Source organism: Varroa destructor, unplaced genomic scaffold (assembly GCF_002443255.2).
Source record: "Varroa destructor unplaced genomic scaffold, Vdes_3.0 BEIS01000002.1, whole genome shotgun sequence".
Taxonomy (NCBI): Eukaryota; Metazoa; Arthropoda; class Arachnida; order Mesostigmata; family Varroidae; genus Varroa; species Varroa destructor.
Genome location: NW_019211455.1, coordinates 31,283,530 through 31,310,717, shown reverse-complemented (window position 1 = coordinate 31,310,717; position 27,188 = coordinate 31,283,530). Strand labels below are relative to the sequence as shown.

The following is a 27,188-nucleotide window of genomic DNA, read 5'->3' as shown; positions in this document are numbered from 1 at the left end:
CCAGGGATCTATTTATATGTCTAAAAACGCTCGATCTCTGTCTAAGGATAGGACTACAGTCAGTAAATTAGTTGTTTTCATTATCTGTGCATTATTGTCTCCAGCCGCTATCCAGATATATTAGATTGAAATCTTTAGCTGCCAGCCTGACGTGTTATGGTTGCGTGTCGGGTACAGTGCACTCTGAATGTATTAGATTACGAAGCCCATTAACATACCCATAATAGAGTGAATTTAAATTGCAGTGAAAAAAAAATTATTAGTAACTAGTAAAATTAAACACAATCGTTCTACACGGTTCGTACACCCTTACGCCGCCCAACTCACTAACCCATATCCGGGTGGTTAATTTTCTGGGTCTAGCAGATACTAGCGCGCTAAAAAATGTTAAAAAATAAGTAACTCAAACTGCCAAATAACAAACTTGCGAAAGTACACGTAGTGACCAGACGTCGAAGGTACAAATACTTCCAGCTGTCCCTGGAACGCGATGACTCGTGGCAAAATTCACTGTCAGGTATCCGTGAGCGATAAACTCAATCAAGCTTTCCTCTCGATCTGTCTGCTGAGGATCAAAGCGACTCTTGAAGCTCTAGCCCGTTTAAGGATGCGTCGAAGAATAATCATTAACCTACTCTTTTCTTCCACAGTGTGCTGCGTCGGCGAATTTGCCATACTAAGAGATTGCGTAGATAGGTTATCTCCGACTTGAAGCCGATTACGCGATTACCCGAACTGACGGTACTGCATAGGCAGTAGCAGTAGTGAAAACCACAGGCACACTCCTCGACATGCACAAGGCCAACGGTAGCTACCTAAAACAACCTAGGTATAAAAAAACTAGTGAATACTATAACTAACTACAATGATGAAACTGAACAATGTACTATTTAAAGTAGTTCAGATTTAAAGTAGGAGCTCTCAAAGATAGTAGAGATGTAGTTCTAATTGGATATTAAATTCTTCTCATATTTACGGGGAGGAGGCAATTAGTTGCACGCCGAACAGTTCACTCATGCTTATTAATTTCACTAACAGCATTCATTTACTAAGCGGTTATGGTATTACACGAAAGCTTAGTTTGTATCGTGCTGGCGTGCGATTAAGTAGCTACAACGATTTTATAATGCTAGGCAAAGATAGTTTTCAGATTATTTGTTTTTGTTGTTTCTCGAGGGCTGGTCAGATACTAATATTCACGCAGAAGCGTCCTGTCTAGATGTTATACTTTACAGATCGGTTAATAGTTCTTTACTAAAGGCTCGGATTAATCACAATGATGTTCAGCCATGCCAGGCATGCGATTAGTAGAGGGTCCAATAAAATGAATATTAAATTAAGATTCAAGGGTGCCTTGCCTAATTTCATCTTGCGTTACATAAAAAATACATTAGCAAAACTCGCACTAAAAATGTCCAAATAGTTATTATTACTTTTCACTATGTACCTGTTTCAAACCGCGTCTAAGGGGTATTGAAAAACTGATCAGTGCCTAATGACCGATTATAGATCGTTCGATGCCGACCTACCTCTGATTTCTAACCTTTTCTTTTTTCAATTGATTAGCAGCTGCTGCCGTCCCAGTTGTTGATACATTATAACAGAGGTAGTTGTTTTCGTTCGGACAGGGCTGTTAGCACGGTATTGCTTCCGCGGCTGCTGTCACTGGCATGATTCAGCAATGGCCGGGAGGGCAAGGGATCTACCCCTCACGGTCCTGTGACGTCACGAGAAGCAACCAAACAAAAGACGATCGGCTACTGCACGAGGGTAAAATGATAGCTAAGCGCGCGAAACACAGGAGGTCTTTAGATTGCCTCAGCAAACACGATCCTAGACACTCAGATCCCTAATACTCTCACATCTCAGACGCGTGCAGGTCTATAATAGACACATTTAATTGGTTTGTTTCGTTCGGGTGCTTCCACATCCAAATCCTAGCCAATGCAAGATTACAATCCCGTTTTCAAAGAAATAAAGGAAGACTCACACAGCCGCCAACGAAATCGAGCCCAACTACGCACTTCTATATGTGTTGTTAATTTTCCGAAAGGTAAGTGTAAATTTGTGACCACTACGCAAAAAATGCATGCAATTTTAATACAACTTATGCGATCAGAGCCGCTCATAAAGCATGTGGTAAAATAATAGAGCTTTAGTCGATTTGGGTTATTCACACGGAGTTTCTTCAGCGGAGCTTCAAGGACAAAGTATCTGGACGGCATCTGTTGTTCAATAAAAGAGCAATGAACTATAACTGTGATTCTCTGTTTACGTCAGTTTTCCGCAAAAGCAAATTAATCTTACAATAGTAGATTACGTCCAATGATTAATATATATATATATATATATATATATATATATATATATATATATATATATATATTATAGTATCTATAGTGATGTAAATACTTATCAAAACAATATTGGTATAGCTTTAATGTGGAACATGAGTCCAATATGATTTCTTCGACTATTCTAAGAATAGCTGCTTTAATTGTCGTAACCTCAGATTCGATCAATAAATCGAACTGCTCTAGAATCCGTCCATAATGACCAAAGATGTAATTCGCTGCTAACTTACCCCACCAACGTTCATTACCACCCCCCGAACCTGGCGTACGTCTTAAGCTCATTAGGTTATCGGTTGTACTATGTAGTCTCATCTAGTGTATTGTTCCAGTAACCAGACACGACTCCGTGTAACCTATATTAAGTAAAGCCTTTGTTAGGAATCCCAATTAAACTCAGCCCCAGCCCCCCCGTTTTGTCATAATAGCGGTTAACGACAAGACGCGTAATCGAATGTCAACTGTAGTCGCACCCCGTAACCGTAACGATCTCATGTCATTCCAACAGTTTATCACCCGTGCGTTATAGGGGCAGATATGGCCGACGTTTGGTAATAGAGATTATCATATCGCTTCGATCTATGTTAATATATTCTTGTTATTAAACCGCTGTCACGGCCAAGACGCCTGCTAGACATGACTCAAGGAGATAATTATGCAAGTTGATTCTATCAAGAAGGTCATTAATACTATCAACAGCGTTAATACTGCTTACTTAAGAGGTCCAAGAATCGAATTCTAAAGACGCAACGAGTGCCGGAGCGACAGCGAGAGCCGTTGACAAACGCATCACCTACACTGATGAGTCGCTCAAATTATCATTGTTTCGTTAAAAAAAAAGAAAAAAAAAAACTTATTTTACGATTCGAACATGCAAATATGAAAAATGGCAGGTTGGCATGATTTTATCATCGGCCAACACACGTCGACTCTAGTGGGGAGGTTACCTATCATCATACGTAGCAGAGAGCTTTATCGGCGGTAGTTTTCGTAGGGAAAGTGTACTATACACTGAACTGAAGTGTAATTGGTTAGAAATAATTAGATTATATAAATGTTATAAAGTGTAAACAAAACTGGGTCAAGCAAGCTTAATTATTTATAACGACAAGATGCCCTGAATGATGAGCTTCAAAAACAGACCCCTGACTCAAAAACTGACGAACCCGAACGGAATCTTCTATGAAAGAAATGCCTAAAATAATCTAATAAAAAAAATTCTCTAAAAACAAATAAAGTTACCCCTATTTTTAACCCTTTTTTTAACTAGCGATGTATGCATTCCTGGCACTAAAGATTCTCGTGCTATATCTCGTCACCATAAAAATTTTAAATTAATAAAAGAAAAAAATAATATGTATAAACTCTTGATATTAATGCAAAAGCTCTAAAGGAGCTTATCAGCTTACGAAACCTACTAATTTATGCCTATACAGTCTCTTAAACCGAGCCTCTGTCAATAGTTAAACATCTACATAATTGTATTGCTTCTGGTGAACAGCGTTTTGTATTTTTCGGTATCTGTTATCTTCTTCCGGAAATCGGAAAAGCTATAACTGTCTACGGAGCTGCATCGTTTCAACTTTCGATACTCGATCTGGATGAAACCAATTACGACCGACTGCGTGGTCAATCTCGGCGGGTCTCGACAATTTTATGGCCCAATATCAAGATTAGACCCCATTTCCAATGCTTCGATCGCCAGTAATAAATTTTTTGGTGTCCCGCTTACCATGATCGCTTTATTAATGTGTCTTGTACCGATAAAACTGCCATAGTAGCTAATAGAAGATGTCAGCCCTGTCCCAAGTAGACGCAAATACGTTTAGATACGGTGCTAATCTGGCGACACGAGAAGCAGGCTTCTCGCTAAATCGCTTCCACTCAGTTACAATCGATTTACTTATTTGGATCTTCACCAAAGCGCCTTCAAAGCTTTCGATTATTTGGTCTTGGTACCGGATATGTGTTATGACGATGATGGTAGACGGTCCTTTTTTAGGCCATGATACTGCGACTACACCATGTAGAGCACCAACAGTGGAAGAGGAACTCTTCTGGTCGGCCGTGTAGCGCCTTATGCTCATACTTCGTATAAGTGAATTAGTCTTTTTGGTAAACGATCGCACTCTTACATTACACAGTACGATCGTTTCAGGAACTGGTGTATTGGCAAAGGATAAGTTCTGATTATAGAAATTTCAGAATCTAGTGATTTTGGCGGAATAAGTTATCTTTGAGTTGAGCAAAAGTTCATTCGCATTTAAAAAACGCGAAGCTTACACTTACATACTGCTATCCGAATAGTTTAGGCATCTTTCGGAACACCCAGATTCAATCAAAGAACGCGATCTTCTCAACACAACTGCTATGAGAGGGTCTAAAACTAACGAAATTAAATGCGTAGTAATTGACGGGTGGTTAATACACACGGTCCTTTTCATTTATGAATCATATCAGATCCTCATATTCGCGTCGTCACCTGTTCGACAATGACATGGTTACATTTTAGCATAGCAAATAATATGATATTTTTCGCAGAACTTTTTTCTTAAAGCAATGATCCCTCGGCAAAAGATCGTATCGTTTGCTAAAATTTCAGCACGTACAGCTTTCGAAATACGTGGTAAAATGATAGCCGCCAAAAAGCACTCAGGTAACAATAAAATGATACGCCAGTGTCAATATAAGTGTTTTGCTAATATGCAGTACGATATGGTCGGACCTTCTTATATATAGAAAAAATTACTAGGGAAATAAAAGCCACTACTCCAGACTCCATCTATCACAGTATAGGCCAGTTAAGTTATCAGCGATACTACGTAAAAAATAATGTACACTTCAATATAATCAATGAATTGATCGAAGCAATTGATCTAGGTTGTTCTTCTTGTATTTTTTCTCTTCGCAAATAATCATCATAACAGCTTTTTTTGTAATTAACTGAGCGTATTTATACAAATGTAATTTGCTAAATCTGTTGATCAAACGGCAGGCACGGGTGCGAAGACACAAAATGCAAAAACAACGAATATTGTTATTATAAGTAATCGATCGCAGTGGGTGAAATTGGAACGGATATTTCCATTTATATATCCAGATATAATTATTTATATTCTTATTACTTGGAGATTTGGGGGTTTTTCTTTTCTATCCAGGAGCTTAAATCGACTGTTTCGAAGAAACAAAACTCTGCAGGTTTACGGTCGCAAAAAACCTGCAAGTGTGTAACTCTATTCCAAATCTGATCTGTGAAATAGGCCCTCTCATCGGTTACGCTATTTGGATTCCTGAAAGGCTGGATAGTGTAAGTTGCAATTGGTGATGGAAGTTACCCGATTAGCTCAACTGAGTTGTGACAAGTGTTTATACAAAAACAGGTATGCGTGAGGAGGAATTTTTCTTTGACCTTTAATAAGCAAAAAGTATTTGCTCCATTATGTCATCGTATCGCTCTACCGTCGGTGATAGAGTAGTCCATTCCCACTGTTTTAAGTATTTTCTAGGGAAAAACCCTTGAAAGTCTTCAAGAGAATTCTAAAAACGCAGTGAAGTGACATTGATAATGGCTCATAGTAATGTATGTTTTATTTTATGTACATATATACCACACATGGATCATATATAGTTATAAGACTTATATATTTAGTAGTTTCTGCATAGTTCATAGGTCATAAAAAGCACCATAATCACGGACCAGGGCGGAGAAATAAGCGAGCAAAAGCCAACGTTGGGTATTCCTCTGCTAAAATAAGAAAGCAATTAAGTCATTGTGATAACGTTTGGTATCGTCAGTAAGCACACTGCGTATACTCGATTGTCGTTCCCACGGTTTTTGAGAAACTCGAAATAGCTGGCTGCATTCATCGTTTCATTTTTGGCGAATATGTCGTAGCAATAGATGCTGAACTTAAACCCATTTTGGGCAACCGCATGCTCCTGGCAGGTTTTTCGCAGGCGACATATACCACGCACATTTCTTGCTGGTTCGAGAAATCGATTTTATACTTAGTGTACGCATTTTCAGTATGTAAGTTTTAATTAGGTAATATGTTACGCGTGATGTTTCAGTTTTGGTCGACAGAGGTCACGGAAGTCGAAGGTCTGCTTTTGTGAGAACCCTTTTACAATGCGTCTTTGTCCTAGGATGCCAACGTCTGGCCATCCTGATCCTCGGCACTCCAATTTCCATTTTTCAAATGATTACAAGATTCATGTACAGTGCTTTTTCTTAAGGCCTCGTTGCCCAATTTATTCGCATACCAGCGTATTGCAGAATACGCTGAAGAAGCGTTCTGGTCTTACAGGAAGAAAAACTTGACCACCGAACATTTATTTTTCAAGGCTAAGAGGTATTTTTCCTTCTGGAGTATATTTACCAACCAAAGTGTCCTAAGGGCTAGCAGGTCCATTAGGCAGATGTAATACAAAAATAACTTATACATATTTGAGAATATATATTCTCAATATGAAATATATATTTCAACTGGCCTTTTGAGAAGATTATTTTATGAAGTGTAAATGTATGTATAACTCATGCACGGAAAATATCACGACTAGAAATTGAGTTGACTGGGCGGCAAATCGAGGCGGATGACTAGATAGTCGCATTATGGTCTTAGTATACCGGCCAGGGTAGGAAGCCTTTTCACTTTTGTCTCACCCACCTCTCTCTGTGAACTTCTATTGGAAAACGCTCAGTGAACGCCCCCTACGACTGCATGTGGACTTCTCGATCGTACTGTGTAGTGTTGCTGGATGTTGGGAGACTAGATGTAACCAGAACACATTTGTTACGGCTCCTTGCACCTCTTCTAACGAGGGGGAACCACTGCATGCGGACCAAGCATCGGACCTTCCCCCTTAATCAATCACATAGCGCGGCGAAATAGGGCATCGAAGAACATGAAGTTACTAACGCTTGGCATTTTTGTGTGGCAGTATTCTCTCATATAGCGATGTTGGGAGTCACGGCTTCGGGATTGTTCTCTCTAAAAGGAACAGCATTTCCCTATTGATCTTTTGTACTCATTCATAGATGAATACAAACGGGATGATGGGAGATCGATGTTACAAACAATAGAAAATGAGTTCGGCGTTTGTCAAACGATACTAACGAATTTCTGCTAATAGTAACACAGTTGATGCGCGTTCCGCAGGTATAATATATTTATACCAACGCTGGAGACGCTGAAGATCCAGGTGAATGGTACTGGCGTAAAATGTCACATGTAACTTTAATAGCCGAAATTGATACCACACACACTTGACCTGCCTGCAAATAAGTAAAAAAGTCTGTGAAGCAGGTATGTCTGCGTCATATATTTGAAACGGCAGACAATATGGGTGTTTGCACAGACTGTTTACGCGGAGTTGTCGTCCTTATTGTTCGAACGCGGACAGATTATTATTGGTGCTACATACATTACCGTCATAATCATATGGTGTCCTCTATTGAAACTAGATCGACTCCAAACGCCGAAATGCGTGCCCGACACGTGTGCGATTTTCGCAGCGACACGATCACGAAACCAACAGCCGCTATGAGGGACGCAATGGCTGCGGCTAGGGTCGGCGACGACATGTTCTTCGAGGACCCAACGGTTATAGGTAATGATCAGGCTTTTAAAAATGTGTCTCGCCTAGCGGTTATTTACTCACTTTACTTTAAAAGTACATTATGATGATTTACTTCGTGTGTATGATGTTAAATATGGGGTAACGCAGAATTGCAGCGTATGGTGGCCGAACTGTTTGGAAAGGAGGACGCGCTGTTTTTTCCATCGGGAACAATGGCGAACATCTGCGCCACTATGACACACTGCAAGTACGTACGGTCCTACTTGTTATTTAAATTAGTTCTAAATTTGGCTTGATCAGTCTGTTTCAGTATTTAATCGCGAAGAATTGTCTTTGTGAATCTTAATTGCGGACGGATCGATCGATCGATAAGTATTTCAAAAAAAATCTAAAGCCGCCTGTAAAACAGGCTACCCTGATCGATGCGTGATTAGTCTGGTGCTCATACCAAGAACACCTATTACCATACAATTATATGTCATAGACATGACATTCTATGTGACAATACTGCAGAAATGGAATACTTAATGCTGGAATAATGATCATTTCAGGCAACGCGGTGATGAAATTCTGTGTGGAGATATGTGTCACATATTCCTGAACGAGCAGGGTGGTGCTTCGTCGGTAGGTTTCTCATTATTCTTTTTGTTCATCAATTTTAGCTGAGATCTAATGTGACGATGTATTAACCGGACTAGGTAAAAAGATATCGTACTGTACGCAAAATAATAATAATTAGATGTATTTTTACCTATTATTGTGAAGGTATAATTGTATAATATCACCCTTTGCTGCATTAGATATCCCAGTCTAGCTGCCATTTGTTGATGATGATGTATTTCAGTGATTATATTATTATAACTTTATCTAAATTTTCGGCCTATATCGTACGACTTCTTTCGATCGAAATTTTATTTGATTTATTTTATTTACAGTTGATTTTATTTATTTACATTAGACGCCCCCTGGTTCGAATAAAATCGTAGGGTGCTCAATATCGACGCAATCTCATTGGAATTGCATTACATTACTATCAAATTTTATCTATTTGTAACAAGAGGCCTGCTATTTCTGTTAGATATTCGCGTAAATGAGCCTTCTATTTTTTTAACAAAGGGGGTTTTTACCTGTAGAACAGTGTCGTCACCGTTTTACGGTATATACAGTAAATCACCTTTAATATAAAGTGATTTGCTATACATTAGCGACTGTCTTAAAGTAAAATTGTTATTGTGTATGTATTCACTATCTACTATAGTGAGCCACTTCCAACGGACGCGATGATGATCACGCGCAGTCCACTAAGAATTTATACGAAATTTACATTAACGCAGTACTTTATATATGCTTGCACGGAGAAAGTCTCTCTTCTGCTGAAGAAAGATACAAACCCAAGTTATGCTGTTGTGTTGTTCTTTCATAGCTAGGTGGCTTGAGTATCAATCCGGCTCCTACGCAAGACGACGGCCGGATCCTAATCTCGGATTTTGAACGGCGCTTGAGGCCCCACGAGAATGTTTGCACACCACGAACGGCACTTCTATGTCTCGAGAACACACACAACTTCATGGGAGGCGTTGTTCTTAACTGTGATTACATGAAGCAGATTGGTTAGCTCACTTAACCAATATATATATATATATACATACGGCTGTTTCTACGACCAATAAATATACAATGGGATCAAGTCTAGTTTTTTTCGCGTTAATTACGCACTGTATGTTTTGGATTTGTAGGTAATTTCGCTAAAGTAAATCGTCTGCCCCTACACCTCGACGGCGCTCGTATTCTGAACGCATCTACATACCTACACTGCGCTCCCAGCGAGTTGACGAAGAACGCTGATTCTGTAATGATGTGTATTTCAAAAGGTCTTGGGGCTCCCATTGGATCGCTTCTTGCAGGCACCAAGGACTTTTGTAAAGGGTAAGTTCTCGCTGCACAGTTTCTATTCCATCTGTTTATTTATTTTAGTTATACAGATAAAGCAATTTGTCTAGCTCAACGCTGTTTCAGGTGAAGGCATAATCGCTGATTTTTCTACTCACGGTAACTTTTACAGCGATCTAGGCCCCATAGAAGTTTAATTTTCTTGATGCGTTTATCAATAATAATAATAATTAGAAAAGAAATTCTTTTCACGCAAGCAGAAACGTTCGTTCGTAATAATAATTTGTCCTTTTTGTTTAGGGCTCGGCGTATACGGAAAGTCCTCGGTGGCGGACTACGTCAGGTGGGAATTGCGGCAGCAGCCGGTATCGTCGCATTAAACACGACCTATAAAGGGCTTTATAAGGTACTCTGTCAATGACCACTTAGCACTCTTGGTGTAATGCTAATAGTATGCTGAATTGGAGTCACAGGTTTTTTGTTTTTCAAGTGAAGAGCAACGCGACTGATTGCCGTCTAAGGATGCTAGTTGAATAGCTCAACCTTGTATAGGCTAGCTAGTGCAGCTCACTACTACGGTCGAGACGAATGAACTTGCTTTCACTTTGCTTGCACACTTGCTTCACCCTGTTAGCTAAAGCCAGGTGTATATGAGAAGCAAATAATTTAACACGAAACGCTATAAAAAAAAAAATGAGTTAATGTTTATGGCGTTTTTCAGGATCATGAAAAAAACTATGCCTTTGCGCAAAAGCTTGCCCCTTTTGACAATGACATATTCTCAATAGACCTGACAAAGGTTCAAACCAATATGACGATTCTTCACATGAAGAACGGATACAACCCAGTTCAGTTCTGTGAACTTGTTGACACGGTAAGCTTTTTTTTTTAGCTTTACTATACAAGTACTATGTGCATCAGGGAGATTAGATGAATGGGATGTTTTTGTAATTTAGCGGGGACGTTATTACGAATTGGCTTGTATTGCGTCCATTATTAGATCTACCACGACGAAGTTTATGAGCTTGGCGAAGAAATTCAGGTTCGGATGTTCCCTATAACTCGAACTTCTGTTCGAGCTACTTTCCATCTCGATGTCGCCGCCGAAGATGTCGATGCAGCTGTGAAGAAAATCAAATATGTTGTAGAGAACCATTGCCGAGTATCCGCAGAAGGTACCGTAACAGAACGTAAAGGGAAAAGAAACGAAAATGGATACATATGATTTTCGCGGCAAATACTGGGCAGCAACCCCGATCGCATTTCTAACCCACGTACGTGTGGTAATATACCTATTTTCATCATTTACATATGACGAAGATCAATTCGTTGTTTGAATTGGGGCGGAGTGCACATAATAACTAGGGTTAAATGACCTAAGGTTTTTAGATTGTCTGTTTTTGCTTTTTAATAGCTTAACCGGTCGACGATACATATTTGATTATGTCTGCGTTGAGCGTTCTGTGTATAATAGTTGATATCTAACTACAACCGTAAGTTATAATATTGAACGCACGACATAAACTACACAAATACATTATTTATTATGCTAATATATACATAATATATATATATATTATATATATATATATTATATATATATATATATATATATATATATGTGAATTGCGATACAAGGTTCGCTGCGGTCTTTTCAAGGGAAAGCGTAACTATTAGGTGTCTACTTATAAAATTTTCTTCTTCTTTCTCTCTCTCTCTCTCTCTCTCTCTCTATGGCCATGCAAGGTTAGGAAAAATGTTTGCGAACGTAGTATTAAATGAGGGTATCGATGAATTAGTATAGCATTAGCTTTTACAACGTCGAAGATGTGTCGGTGGAAAGATAATTGAGCTTCCGATTTTCGTTTCCAAATTTTCAAGCTATTTTAAAAGCTTATTAGCTATTTTGATATATATCAACCTAACCTAAGAGGTCTATGTTGCATCGATTGTTTACCATTATATTATAATAATTTCAATATAAAATTGGTGTAATAATACATTCAACAACAAGGACAGATTAGACGTCAAGGAATCGCTTAAACGTGCAGTTTGAATAGCGTAACAAAGGTCAGCTTTGCCACAACTTTTGATTTCTTTTATTTGGTCAATTTAGCTAATTCTTAGCTGCGAAAAGAATTGAATCTTAACACCCCACACTCCCCGCTATTTATATTAATGTTGTTTTTACCGACACTCACTGCAGATGGCTTGCTCGAATACGACCAGAATAGTGTTTACCTATTAATCCTCCAAAGTTACAACAGGGCTTTAGTATAAGAGTGAATATATTTAATAAAGTACATTTGAAATGAAAGAATGCTAAGAGAACTGAAAAAATAAAGCGATGGCTAAACTTTTGAGCCCTTCTAAGACCACTGCTTCAACGTTAAATCGGTATTCAGAAAAGTGAGGTATCAACCTTGTCAGAAATGCGTCTATTATTTGCCTGATATTTGTCACAATATATTAAAACGTGTGTATTTATTCGTCACGTTTTTTGTGACTTAATCAATTTTAATAAAGCGTGATTACTTCCCACCACTGGCTGCAGTATTTTTCTTGGTACCATTGTGCTTTGTGTACTTAACTCATACAACAGGACGGGGTGATGCACTGGACAGACGACACGCGATTCGCCCAAGTAACAATGTTTGCAACGTTCGAGGTTTGCAATTTCCAATATTTTTAGCATATCCTTGAATGGCTCTTCATGCAAGGTTCCTATGAAGTAGAAGTAGGATGATCAATTGGCCCTAATGTAAATTTACCATTGCGCAAGGTTATAAGCTGAAGCCGAAAATGTTCACCGTTACATTACGGCCGGTAGGCACGAAGGAAAACATCAATCATCAGACGGTCACTCATGACTTTCCATCGGTCGGGGGCTTTGGTTGATTTGAGTCACCATCAGCCAATCCTTCATTGTTGTATCGCTCGTAAGGACAGCCTCACCACCGTCCCGGATAGGCCATTTGGTTGCCAGAGGCTGTGCACATGAAGAAAAGTTTTCCGTAGGATACAAGCTCATTATTGGACCTCTAAATTGGAGGTAGCGGCAAGGTGAACCGCTACAAAGATCGTTTTGTCGACAAGCAACTACTAACGATTTTATGCTAATGCCTTCTACGTGCACACCCACCGATCTTTAGCATAATCTGCTTGGTAGGACATAGCAAAAACTTCCCACCGCGGCCGCCCCATTATTTAAACTCTACACTCAACTCGACTCGACGCGTATGGCGTTCCTCTTTTTTTGTATGTTTCAACACAGGCTTCCCAAGACGGCCAGGTGTTGTGAGTACTTTAACTGGAAATAGGACCAGGCATTTTAAAACATGTCGAGACCTAAAACACAGGTGAAGATAAGTGGTATTCTAGCTATATATATATATATATATATAATCCAGAACATATACATGACTCTTAAGTATGCTTACAAAAATGCCATTCAATGTAACGTTTAATCTACTCGCTAATTATCTTCAAGACATTCATTCGACATAGTTTATTAAGCAGCACTGGTAAATGTAGGTTCGCCCAAATACGAACGGTATGAAGAATCTAGCAAAACAAAATGTGGTGACAGTCTCAAATATAAAACGGTTCGGAAGACGTGATATATCAACCACTGAAAATCTTTCCTCGAATTTCGGGACACCCCGTGTATACTGGCAATAATGCAAGCCGTTAGTTTTGTTAGCTTGAAAAGTCACGCGACGCAGAGTCGGAAACAGGAGTTAAAAAAAAATAAACAAACAAACTAGTTTGTTTATACTGTATTTGTATACAGTATAGCCTGTCGATCCTCTGTAGAGAAAGAGTGGTACAATGAAAGAAAATTCGCTTATTTTAGCTTCTGAGGCATTCTCATTCGATCTAGACTATCCTGCAGGTATCGTTACATTTACTCAGCTAGTTACCGGCAGAGTACTTAAAGGATAATAGAAAAAAAGTGAAAAATAGTTAGAAAAATGCTCACGGTAATCTCCTCCATTGTAACAATAACAACACCAAAAGTACTACGGTAAAATGTGTACGATTTGTCAGTCCTTAAAGTGTTATTTCCCTAAAATTTCCGTTGTGAAACCATTAGCACTCAATAATAATAATAATAATAATAATAATAACAACGAGTACACTCGTTACCTGGACAGAATCATGTGAAATTGAGGACGGAGGCAGTATGCAGGATCTCTCGTCGATGAAAATAGTAATGCTCAGTGACGCTTCGCTTAGTCTGTACTTGCCCGCTCGTTGGCCTGTTAGTCGGACCGAGGGTTTTTATCGTGAAATGGCTTTCCTGACGATTTGCCACAATTTGCGGGTTCGAACGCGTGGAAATGGCAAATTCTGCTTCACTGGCATAAACTTCGCTCGACAACCTGGTCGCGCTTGTGCTAAATCGCTAGAGACTGGAGGGGCTTAGCAGAAGCAAGAGAACACATTTTGGTCTTGCTGGTATACCTTTTCCAAATAAAAGCAACTTTCACTTCCGTTTTCTTATACAGCACAACACTGCGCCTCATGGTAGTCTAGAAATTTAGTCAGTTTTCTTGTGCCTCTAGAGAGCTATGCCTCTCAAATGGCTCAAGGGCTCACAAATATGTCCCTGCAGCAGTACAAAGGGCAATGTTCATTTTCCCTTTGTGACATCTTCCATTACGTGGGGCTGGTTGATCCCTTAGTAGTTACGGTCCAGTACTAGCTTTAGGATGCCAGCTATGATTTGTACTAGACCGTTATAGTAAAGACACAAGTACCATCAGAGCACTAGCACACGTAAATATGGCGGCATTACTTTCAGTGAAAACATATGAAAGTCGCCAGGTTTAGGCATGATTTGTTTATAGATAGCATAGTCACAGCATAGCACAATGCGTTACACCGGTCTAATACTGTATCTTTGTAGAAGGATAACGAATATACACCTAGATCAATAGTATTTTCAACATGTCGCATATTTAAAAATATTCAAAGCTAGTTAACGCAAATAAATATTGCGTTGTCGAAGGCATTGGCCGTTTTGTCAGTTACTTCGGATAACATGAGTCGGGGCGACCCGACGCACTTAAAAGTAGAGGGTTGCTGGTAAGTTAGATGTGAAATTGTCTTAGGTCTAAGTAAAGGTATCCCAAAAAAACGTATTAAATATGAGCGAGGTTTCGCATTAAATTTTGGAATAGAAATTCGCCTTAAAAAGGTGAAATATTTAACAATTTTGTAGTAAAAGTGCTGCCCAGGCCCTAGTCGTATTGTCGAAAGAACGTCTTCGAATGATGTTCTTCGAAAATGGGCTTGGCGAGATAATAAAAATGTTGTATATTGTGAATTGCCGCTTTGTGAAATGATCGATTCGGATCTCCCCTGTCAGTAACTCCGGAACTGTAATAAGCTATCACCGTCTACCACGTAAATGCCCACATACATTTCTAGCTACGCGGCGAAAATTGAGTTAGCTTGATGCATCCGCCATAAAGCCCGGCAACATCCGGATGTAGTATACACCATAAAACCATCATCTATTCCACTCTCTGCACGATTTCCATAAATGGTATTTAGTTAGTTTCAGTAAAGGGATGGAAAAATTTCCAGCTTTTCGCTCGGAGACCACAGAAAATTGACAGTAGTGGAATTACTAGAAAAAAAAATGCAAAAGATCATCTATCAAAATGATAATGATATGTTACGTTGTGATACATTTAGTTGTGTCTTAAAAACAACTAAACATTGTTGATAAGACAATATCTAAATTATACTAAAAGTGACTGAATTAAAAAATAATTATTTTTTTATTTAGACAATCGCAGAAATTACTTCAGCATGATAGTATAATTGAAACAGGTTTATTGCACAGTTGTGAAAAATCCGTATTGTTTATATTTGACACTCAAGATGGTCAAGATACAAGGGTGTATTTGTCTTTCAGAGTTAGAACCATTCCATTGATTAAAAAAAAATATTGAAACGGCGTGAGAACAGAATAGTAACGCGTTAGGCTCTTGACTATTGCTGCATGTTAAACACAAAGTAATTTTTCATGTGAGACGATTTTAAGTCTTGCTTCTGCATTTCCAGTAAGTTCAACACGGTAACGAGAGTCTATATCCGTCAAGATGTCGTCAAGGTATTCCATACCGCCTCGAACGGTACATTCAGGGACAATTCTATCGTGACGTTTGCTTATCATTTGTGATTAATTCTAATCTTATTGAATTAATCAATACTGAATGGATTGGTAATTTGCGATCTGGAAGCTCAACATATGGCCTGTTTCTGTCATTCAAACAAAAACAAATACAAATATTTGTTTTTGTTTGAATGTCCGGTTGTATGGCCTCGAACTCCATGCAAGTCTGTTGTATGCCATATATTTTATAGGGCGGCCTTGCTATAAAATTCTCGAATCGTCTCCTAGTTCCAGTAGTTGCAGCTGTTAGAATGAACTAGTCAGCTTTTGTTAACCCCAGCTATCTTTCATTCGGCCATCTTGCACGTGTCGAATACGGAACGTATTCTGTGTAGACTTGTCACTGCTCCATCTACAAGCTGAACCATTCGGGCAATCGTTATAAGCTCGTCGTTCAGTAAAGGTCAGGCGAGGAGGGCCTCAAACTGGACTACCTAGTATGCCTATATCGCTATGTTTACCTACACTTTAGACGAACAACTGTAACTTTACGGACACTTACATGCTGCGTATGTTACGAAGGCCCGTTAATTCGTGGATAATGGAGATCTATTCACATGTCAAGCCTTTGCGCTCTGCATGACAGTGTGTGCTGCTAACAGATACTCAGTACTAACTAAGCGCAGCTATCAACTGCTATGTTGTTATTACTATTATTATATAGGTTATAACGATGTAAATTTTAGTTTGTCATGCTTCAAAGGTTTTATCATGTAGAGAAAAACAGTTAATAGACTCCAATGAAATAATATGCTGCCGTATACATGCTATTTCATCAGGTCAGTTCGCACGTCTTCTATAATTTAGGCTACATAACGACAAAGGTAGAGGTCTATCACCAACTTCTGATAGTTGCAAAAGATTTCAGATCCACAGAGTAATTTCTGCTTTAGCAGTATTTCTTGTGGTTAGCTAAACTTGTTTTGCTCGTAACCTGTCCGTGTGAGTTTAAACAATGACGATGGAAACCCAAGGACTCTGCAAGTGAATGGAGCTATCTAAATGATAGATTGCAAGAATAAAATACGTACAGTATAATTGTTTTATTAGTCTACTTAGATTCTAGTTACATCACATTTTTTTCAAGGTATTGCTAAAGATAAAATGAATGGTTTTTAGAAAACTTTTTGGAGATTCTATCTGTACAAAAACGATTCAAGATGGCGGAAAAACTAGAGCTGACTACGGGAAAAGTACGACCGAATCTTCAGTTTCTATTTTCGATAGAGTTGTTCAAAATAAACACATTGTGTTTGATTACATTATCGTAGTATACGAAGCAGTCCTACTAAAACAACGACAAAAGCTGCTAGAGACCAAAAGTCATTCCCCTAAACCTGAAAGAAAAGCTAAGCATAAAATAAATCTCTTACTAATCATAGTAGGCCATAGAAGTGTGGCAGCACCATCTGTTAGCTTTCGATTGAAAAGTTGTTGTTGCTATTCTGGGGTTTTTGTGGGCTCTGATATCTATAGTACTTCTATCATTGCAGGTTGGCGAAACCAATTATACTTCGAGCAGTAATCTGTTTATCCTGCGCTATAAACGCCTGATAGCGTTTGTGTTCCTATTCTATTAAAGCGAGCACGCATACATCAATGCTTTACTTTTAACTGCAGAGAGGACTGATCTTGTCTGTGCTCATATCGGCTTTCTATAATCTACCGGAAGCCAAAATAAACGTAGCAGATATGCGTTTTATTTAGTGCCCATTTCGGTGAGGTTCGCCAATACCGTCATTGGCTTTATACACAACCTCTGTAAAAGTGGTTGCGAATAATTTTCATGTCATTTATTATTATCGTTATATTTTGATGGGTAATAACCATAGCCAACTAATTAATTAACTTTAGCTGACATTATCTATAATAATCTATGCTTAGTCCTTTGAATATCTGAACCCGACTGTTCTTGGCACCCAATTGCGTAGTAATAAAGTGCGCACAACTTTATATTAATATTTTTTATAATTTTCAGTACAATAAGGTATACTACGATAATCCGAGACTTATCGATACCTTATAGATTGGCTGTACGGATATTACAGGAGACTATATATCAATATGGCCTGTTTTAACTGCGAAGCCCATAGATAACCTTTTTTTTGGTACGCTGGCACACTAGACGCACTTTACTGTGCAAGTATTAAACTATTAAACTACAGCTTCAACAGCAGTATTGAGAGTACAGACTCAGTCGAGCTCGAGATAGCAAACTTTCGAGCAAGTACAAGCTACATTGAAAATTTTCTTTGCAAATAACATTAGATCTTACTATTAGTATGAGATTATTAGATGGATCCTTAGGCCATAGTTCAAGCGCCATAATAAGCTTAATAAATCACTAGTTTTCGGTACCTCTCGATGAGAATCCCGGCGAAATGCCTTTACTTTTAGGGCAAGCTTTCTGCGCTGCCCGACAGTGTGGCACCTAACGATTATCACAGTCTCCAGCCTCCTTCTAGCTATAGTCAGCCTTACGTGCCTGCTCAAATGCGCTTCTTTGTTTGGTCCTTCCTACTCACAAAATAAGCTAGCAGATGAAGGCACGTTAAAAGCTGCATTGTCCAACAGTTATCAGCTAAAAATAATGGTGTACTCGCCATTTTTACTTCGTGTTGATGTTTCTAATTTAAATGCATTTCAGTACAGGAAGTTTGTCAAACTTTCTATGAAATAAGAACTACGTCAACAACGTTCACTAATGATTATCACAGTCAAGAATAATTGCTCGATTACAGATCATCGACCACAGGACTACTATAGGCAACAGATTTCAGCGTGAATGAAAAGGAAAAGAATTGCAGGATTTTCAATGTCAGTAGGCGCTTCGTCCGATCGCAGTTTCCTGGAATATTTTGCTTATGACTAACTTGCTTGGTAAGACTGGAGCATGTGCCTCCTTCAGCAGATCATATTGTTGCACAGCGACCGGATTCACACTGGTCGAAAAAATTCGGCGACCATCACTAAAATTTGCTTCTTGTTGGCAGGAGCCTACCTCAGTGTCTAAATCAGGCTCTGAGCAGATTAATTGTATGGATAAGAAATCGGCCTGGATTGTACGTTGCGTAGTGGAAATCGTTTCGTCTCATATGATATCTCCTTAGGCCTCTACTCCGGATTCGAAGAGCTATTAGAAAGATAATCGAAGGGAGGATCGTCTCTCAGCTTCCCATAGACGGCGACAAACCGCCCAGCATCGAAGATTGGTCCAATTGAAGTCTCCTGTTCCCCCGTGTAATCAGCACTATACGAGGCCAGGACGCGTTACGTGCTAATGTTGAATGGCTCCTTATATCCTGTCCTAAATCTTCTATCATATTTTAAACGTTTACTAGATGGAATACAAAGAACAAGCATTGCTTGCACTTCCCGAGTCTCAATTTAGAAGAAGCTACTGACGAAGACATTCATGATATTGCGCCGATTGCAGACTTTTAAAGCACCGAAAATACGTTTAATGCAGGAAAAAATTCCGTTTTGCAAGACGTAGTAACTGGGTCAGAGTCACAGAATTTTTATGGTTGGGTTGTTGTCCCCGAACGACACTTGGGTACAGACTTTAACACGATGCTTCCGTCAAATGCTAACTACTTCGAGCGGGAATCAGTAGACATTTTGGCCAATTAAATGTTTCCTACTGGCTTAGTTCAGCAGAATGGCAGTACCAAAAAAGCGGAGCTAAAAATAGTTTCGCCGTCGCCAACTGACGGCTATATACAATGTACCAGCTGACAGAGATACACCTTATGTGTTGATGACGAGCTGCATCACGCCTATGTTTGATAAGTTCCAACATTTTGGAACCAAATGGCCTACGTGCTAGAGATTCGTGCGGCACGAACGGAAATGCAGACATTCGATAGAAATTACCTGACCCCTTGTTACCGGGTTTGAATTAAGGAGGGATGACCATACAAAGCCAGAATGACTTTCTTCGGCGGTACCTAATATATTAAGTGTCTATAACAAAAAAGGCATTGGCCGCTGCCTTTAGGCTAAAGTTATTTGGTTAGTGAACCGAACACCTAACCGTGGCTAAACAGATTTTACGAGATTCCTTATAGTATTCCACAAATGTTAAGCAGAGGTTTCGAGAAGAAGAGTACACTAAGAAGAAGAAATTTGAAGAAAAAAAAACGGATACGACTAACAAATTTCGTTTCAAGGATTTGTCTTGCACAAAATTCTTACGCTACACGTTTGTGTATAGCTACGGTGCCTATGAAAGGCAAAGCAAGATCTGAATTGTCTCCATTGCTATCGAACTGCTGGAGAGTAAGGTGTTTTTCGAATAAATTGCATTCTTGTGTCATTAGCTGTCTGCTACCCGCTACAATATATACAACTATTTAGAACACGTTTTTTTTAAGGAAGATTGAAAATTTTATGTGGTTTTTTTCTACGACATCGAGGCAAAAGGGTCGGCATTAACATCGCCTTAAGAGATAATGAAACGTAATACAATTAAGTGAAAAAAAACGTTTGAGCACCCAAAATATTCTTTTAACAACTCTTTTATTATACCGTTACAAGTAAAACTGTAACGTATATTGATTATTACAGATGTTTAACGTCCATTGTGTGGTTCGTAGCATCGTTATATAGATTTAACTGAAATTAATTTGTGACAAATGAAATTATGAGAAAATCATCGAAGCACTCACAACGAGGATCCTTCACAGTTAACCCTTTAAGCAACAAGCTAAGAAATTGCAAGCTATTCGAAGCTGAACGTTACCATTATTTGGAATCATCAAATAAAAAGATGCCAAATAAAATCAACATCCCTGTTCCACTGTTAGAGAATCGTATTAAATCAATCATCTATAAAATAAAATAGCGCCCGCAGAGAACGTCCACGTCAGCCTATAGAGTGACGTATCACATTGTGTACATGTTGAGTCGCTCGAAATTGTTATCGGTCTGGGCATGTGCCTGACTGACTTGATCGATGAGCTATTGTATTTGCAGCAGGACATCTTCAGCTTCGGCTACGACCAGAACGCAACCCTGCTTTCTCCCTATATTATCAAAGATCTATGAGTAATGTCGTGTTGGAGCGATGGTTTATCTTGCAAAAATGTACGTACTGCGCTAGGATTGACAAGCATCGAGAGGACATACGATCGATTATTTCGTAGACGTTTTGCTTAATAAAGCGTGGCAGACTGCTCTATGATTTTTCTACGTACAAAGAATAATAATAGTTTACCAATCGGAATTATTTCTTGTGGGATCATCAGAAACTTCAGCTGAAACACGTACTGTGAAAATCTACACGTTTTTTTCAAGCTTTACTAAACGATGTTTTGGTTTATTAAAGGCATTGTGGCAGTATGTTTCTGTCATCTAGTTAATTCACTTTTCTTGAATAAAATTGATGAACGCAAGACAGCTGAGCGAGCCACAGAATGTGACGAGAAGTCCATGATCTTTGATAAGGACCTCACGATTGCAGCCGAATATGCGGCATACGTAGCATTTAGGGTAAGTCCATCTTATATACTAAACATAATATATACAAGGTACTATCTGATATTTTCATATACGTTTGGAAATCGTATTCGCTTCTGTTGGTTACCAAAAGCTAGCTAGATATCCAGCTGACTAGATTGAATCGTGTGACTTTGAAACACCTATTATTTGCTATACCGCAATTCGAGTTGTAAAAACAACTAAATGAACACGGAGGAAATGAAACAATAATAATACCGTCTACCAATTCAATACTTAATCTAAAGCCACCTGCTATAGAACTGTAGAATTTTTCGAAGTGAATTGTTTATAGCCAGCTATACAAGAATAAACTCAAAATATACTAGGCTCACACTTAGTCATCTATGTGGAGTCTAAACTACATCTACTACTACTACTTCTACTACTATTACGGGTACTATCTTTCTGCTTTTAATTAAAGCAAAAGGTTTGGTGCATCATGCTTATAATTAAGCGGAGTCTCATGTAATGTTTGAACCTTATTTTCTGTCAAATGATGGCTTCGCTAAGTCAGTGCAAGTAGCTATAGGGAAAAAAGGTCCTAAGGAGAAATCCAAAGTTAGAAACCACTAAATCGAGGCCAGGCATATAATGGCCGAAAAGGCCAGATCTACACCAAGACCACTTATTCAGTTCAGTATCCATTGAAAATAACCAGACTACATAGTATACATGCACTACGTTATCGTATGAGATGCTTTTGGTCCGGCTAATGATATTTTTCTATACTTTTTAATATTCATAGCAATTCAAACTCGATCGGAAAGACGTATTACTTCGAGTAATCGGGGGTCTCGTGATGAATTGCCAATACCTCAAATACAGAATATTCGCGGATTTCATGCCCTCGAACTGCACAAAAAACGAAACCCATTTTTACAGCCTTGACGAATGCGTGGCAATGCCAGGAGCGGTAAGTCCGCGCGGTTTTACGTGTGACGCTAACTTAGCAAAATGGTTCTTCAACAATGCGCGATGAAAAGGCGTAAAAAAGAATATTCTGTTTAAGAAATAAATTTTATTATAAGTGGAAACGTAGAACCATGCAACAAAAACGCCCATAAACCATAAAACGACAACATGCACCTCCATAAGCGACAATAAACAGTGGGATTTTCATGCTTCATGCCAAACCTAAACGTTAATAGACCCACTCACAACCAAAAGACCAATTTCCCTAGGTTAAATTAATGGTGACCAGTATAAGTCCTAGAGCAGAAAAATTATGCTAGGAGCGTTTTTGACCTGCATCGATTGTTGGCACACTTGACGTAAACAATAATTATCATATGAAAAGTTTACTTCCATATTGGTTTGCTAAAGCAATCAGCTCTAAACTAAAATTGGTCCTCTCCTCTAAATATTTCCATCTAATTGCACTTATCCTCATATAGCCAATCAGATCCTGCAAAATTGACATGTTCGTGCAAAGGCATGGTCCAAGCCGTCTTGTTACATACGACTGTCATGAGGAACAGCCGCATCCCGAATGGAAATCGAAAGAGTTTAATGACTATCGCAGGGACACGGATGAGTGGCTAGCAAAACACTGTGTTATTAAGTGCCACGATAATCAACGTCTTCAGACTACCTCACAACCTCATTATCTGTATGTTAACACACAGACACTTTATTATTGCTTGTTTATTCAATTATGCTTGCATTACATAGGTACTTAACATCGGTCCTATTTTACTTCCCCTTGCAAGCTCGTGTTGTTATTCGTTGATCAACTCTTTACGATACAATATAAACATAAATAAAATATAAAATTGTACAACAATCGAAGAGTGAATGAACGAGCTGCATTGGCTAACTATAAGAACCGCATATTGAGAGGTATATTCATACCTGACCTCATAAACTTGATATGATAATGTTAAATACACCATATTCTGAGTAAGAAAACTGGATACTGATATATAATAGTCAACTTAAATAGACTAGAATTCTATCTATACATTCATTTTTTTCCTTTTATGCTCCTGACACGTAATTAGATGAGGATACCGGAACACAGTGTTATCAAAAGCTCGTTGTACGATTTCAGTTACGAGGACCACCCTGCTTTCACTGCTTCAACCGGTATGACTCCGTGGTTTTTTCTGTTCTGTGCCATTCTCCCGATAGCTGGCCTAATTATTCTCTATAGGATATGGTGATCTAAGATGAGAAGAACACGTTTTTCAATTATGGATATGCTTTTATGTACCTTATCGACACATTGCCTACAGTTCTTAGCTAACTCATACAATGTAGCTACATTTACCATTGTCAAATAACAGAGGATCTAATAAATATAATAAATTTTATTTCAAGCGTGTTACTTCCTGCACACACATATATATATATATATATATATAATGATTTAATGAATGCGCCAAATCACAGTCCCTAACATTTAGATCAAAGACATATAATCTATATGTCTTTGATAATATATAATATATAATAAATCTAATAATAGAAGAAAAAATAATATGAGCTGATTTTAAAGCTATTCCTTTTATCCTCGCTGTAGTTCACGTTCCACAAACAAGGACCTGATGCGTGTGGTAAAAGTGACGCGTAACACTGAATAACAGAACCTTTATTAGCAGCTTTTACCATATTCAGGGCCTTTAGATTATCACCTGTTGTGTGCTATTGGCTGTGATTCGTCCAACGCGTCCTCGTAAGCAAGTTATTTTGAATAAACTCCGCAAATAGGTAAAATGAAAAGTTCCTTCGCTGTCTTCATATGTTATCCAAACAATGGACGATAACGAACAAAGGTTACTGTTGCCATTAAAGCTTATTTCACCCTTTCAAAACGTTTGTCGTTATATATGTACCACTAAAAACCTAGGGGGTCGGTTTGCCCGACGCAAATCGAATTCTTATCAAGAACGTATTTTTTTGGGGTCGGTGTAATACTACCCAGAAAATAATTGGTCCCGATCTGACACTACTTACGTTTCTGCACAGGCTACTCGTTTTCGCGCCTATTACGCTCTGCGGTTCCGCGTTCGATACAATATCAGCTAGCGTAAGAACACGACGCTGATCAAGGTCTCGTACTACCGCAAGCGCTACGCCACACTTAAGACCAAGCTTGAGCATTACGCTCTAATGCCATACGAGTAGCTGTGCTCGCTTTGGCCTCGGCTGAATACCTGTGAGAGAACTATGCAGCGGGCAATGGTGTGCTACTTCGTCTCAGATTTTGCCTAAGGTAAACAGCAGATCAGTATATCACATGTGTTACTAATCTCCGGGGTATCGACGAGACAGGACTGCATGCCATCCACATCGCCATCCAGAGCAATTTTTAAGGCTATATTATCCTTGAATGAAGGAATTACCACTCTCAGATTAAGTAATTGACAGGACGGTCATCAACAATAAAAGCCCTTTTATTACTAATATTAGCTAATCGCTCTTTTAAGAGTTTCTTCTTAAATGAAATTCGTTCTAAAGATCTTATCTTAGAAATACCCTATTTTTTATAATAATTCTTATATTCTAATATTTTCAATTTTCTGGCGCATTAAGTATTTGATACAGTTGACGATTCAATTTTTTAGCTCAAGATCAATCAAAATTTAGCTCAAGAAACTTTCACGAATATAATCTTTATTTTACTCTTATTTTTTATAAGTAAACTTGCTCCTTTTTTTGGGCTGTCTTTTAAGTTACATATTTACTCCAAACTTGCTGCCATCGCTGAACTCTTGCAAAGCGTTCTTCCATGGGGTAATGCATACATTTGGAACCTCAGTGGCTAAGGACTGCCCTAAAAATTGACGACACGCTCGCGTTATTGTTGATCCTGACCAGCGACCGCCAGAAAGGCATGAAGAGAGCACTTATCATGCAAGTAACACTCGACTTAGGGTTTATTTTTCCCCGTAATTCCAATGGAAGAGCAGAAATGACTGTAGAAGATTAACTGAACTAGGCAAATAGGACTCATAAAACGGGATAACACAGCTTATAGTGCAAGACATCAGGAGATCTGGAAACGGATGCTGTCGATCTGTACACCTTAGCTGTAGTGTATATTACGGTATCTCGGTGATAGATAATATATTTGCCTTCTAATCTTAGGCATACGTTGTGGTCTACATTCGAACTCAAGCATAAGCAGACTTTGTTTCGTGCTGGGAGCTAACCGTGTGATGGAATGTCCATCGGCGATACCGGACATAAAACTCGAAACATACAAAGTATCTTAAAGTAAGTGTTCTTCAATGAAATTTAATGAACAATCTGATAAAATGACGACCAAATGACAACGGTAAACACGACTGTATGCTATATCCGTTAGGCGATCTAGCTGTATTCCCAACGATTCGATTTCGTTAAAATAATAGCAGTACAGGGGGGCGCAAACCCCGTTTTACGCTGGGGGGTGAAACCCGCATGGTCTTCTGGTACATTAACACTGTGTCTGTTTACTTCATTACCCAAATTGTCCTCGTGAAGTGGTCGGATTGAACTAATACTTTTTTAAATAAGAATTGTAATTCGCAATTTGTTCGACAGCCCTTAATAATTTCTCAAAGATTTATATGGGAAAGCCTTTTTTGTTTTTCAAGCCCTACAAAAGGAGTGCAATTGGATTTAAATACTAAGTATTTGATATAATCTTTGGTTCTGTGTATTTTCATTAATTAACGGTAAAGTTCAGGTTTGTGCCAAGCTAGTTGATAATTGATAAATATGAGCTATCTCAGTTCGTTTTCAAGCGCGTTAGTATTTTTCCGGGGGGCACTTACTTATGATATATTATATGTATATATATGGCAAATTTACAAAATGGTTGATCAAGTTTAAACTACCTTAGTATATAAAATTCACATTCATTGATCGGATAAATACTTCCTCCCGCGGGAACTCCTTTTTTTACTGAGGGCAATATTAATTTAGGCAAGATTTACTCGACAACTGTTGGAAAATTTATTGTTGGTATTTAAGCTCTACAATGTAATTTAGATATTTGATTTTTTGCTGATCTAACGGTACAACGGTATTTATATTTTATCCAGATGGTTCATAATTAACGCGGTAGGAGCTGCCAGATTGTCCAAATATTGGGTGCATTTTGTTGTTTCTGCTTTTTTTAGGTATTTTTTTTTGCAAGAATCTCTTGTACATCTCGACGAAAAGCTGTAAGGTGGGCTAAGGTGGGCTATATTTAAGTATGATATCTTTGTTTCTTCTAACAAGCTGATAACAGTTGAAAGCTTAGCACTGAAGGGGTAATTTATTGTTATCGATCGATAGATGTCCACGCTCTGAGTAATAATGTCTTTATATCTAAAACGAGTATTTCCGAAAACCGAACGTAGTATCTGTGTTATTCATGTCGCAATGAGGTTGAAATTTACCCCCAGGGAATTTTTAATGGTTTTGTGAGCTGAGGGAGTTGTAGGAACAAGAACACATTTTTTGCTGAAATTTTCTTTGACAAATTCTATAAGAGAGACACATAAAATACCACTTTCTTGATGGTTTTTCTGACGCCATTGTGTATATATTATACATTCTAGAAGTTCGGACGAACTAAGTAAAAGTGCAACACAACGTGCTTCATTTTAAAATAGGTATTTCTTAACGCGATAACTAATTTCGCTTACGTTTCACTGGGATAGGAATTTACCAGTTGGAAGTCTGTGTAAGAAGACTCGTTT

At 38.5% G+C, this 27,188-nt stretch overlaps 1 protein-coding gene and 1 long non-coding RNA gene across 8 annotated transcripts; one reads left to right on the top strand and one right to left on the bottom strand.

Annotated features, from left to right (window-relative positions):
* The first annotated feature begins 1,658 nt into the window (after positions 1-1,658).
* Positions 1,659-27,188, top strand: LOC111245187 (uncharacterized). 7 transcript variants are annotated; one of them, XM_086981887.1, is made up of 16 exons: positions 1,662-2,053; positions 5,612-5,731; positions 7,816-7,961; positions 8,079-8,178; positions 8,483-8,555; positions 9,355-9,541; positions 9,668-9,857; positions 10,122-10,227; positions 10,543-10,695; positions 21,409-21,504; positions 22,259-22,426; positions 22,908-23,122; positions 23,564-23,598; positions 24,481-24,727; positions 25,188-25,368; positions 25,603-27,188. In XM_086981887.1, exons 2-14 carry the CDS (start codon positions 5,676-5,678, stop codon positions 24,543-24,545), a joined length of 1,590 nt encoding a protein of 529 aa, XP_086838013.1. In that variant the 5' UTR covers positions 1,662-2,053; positions 5,612-5,675; the 3' UTR covers positions 24,546-24,727; positions 25,188-25,368; positions 25,603-27,188. The 7 variants fall into 7 exon arrangements, with proteins under 7 accessions (XP_086838017.1, XP_086838015.1, XP_086838013.1 ...); XM_086981885.1 differs by lacking the exons at positions 24,481-24,727; positions 25,188-25,368; positions 25,603-27,188 and having other exon boundaries at positions 1,664-2,053; positions 23,564-23,825; XM_086981886.1 differs by lacking the exons at positions 24,481-24,727; positions 25,188-25,368; positions 25,603-27,188 and having other exon boundaries at positions 1,664-2,053; positions 5,510-5,731; positions 23,564-23,825.
* On the bottom strand, positions 8,835-14,535 carry LOC147757665 (uncharacterized). The gene is made up of 2 exons (XR_015322463.1): positions 13,971-14,535; positions 8,835-12,810 (listed from the first exon to the last, which is right to left on the bottom strand). It is a non-coding gene; the product is annotated as an uncharacterized LOC147757665 (long non-coding RNA).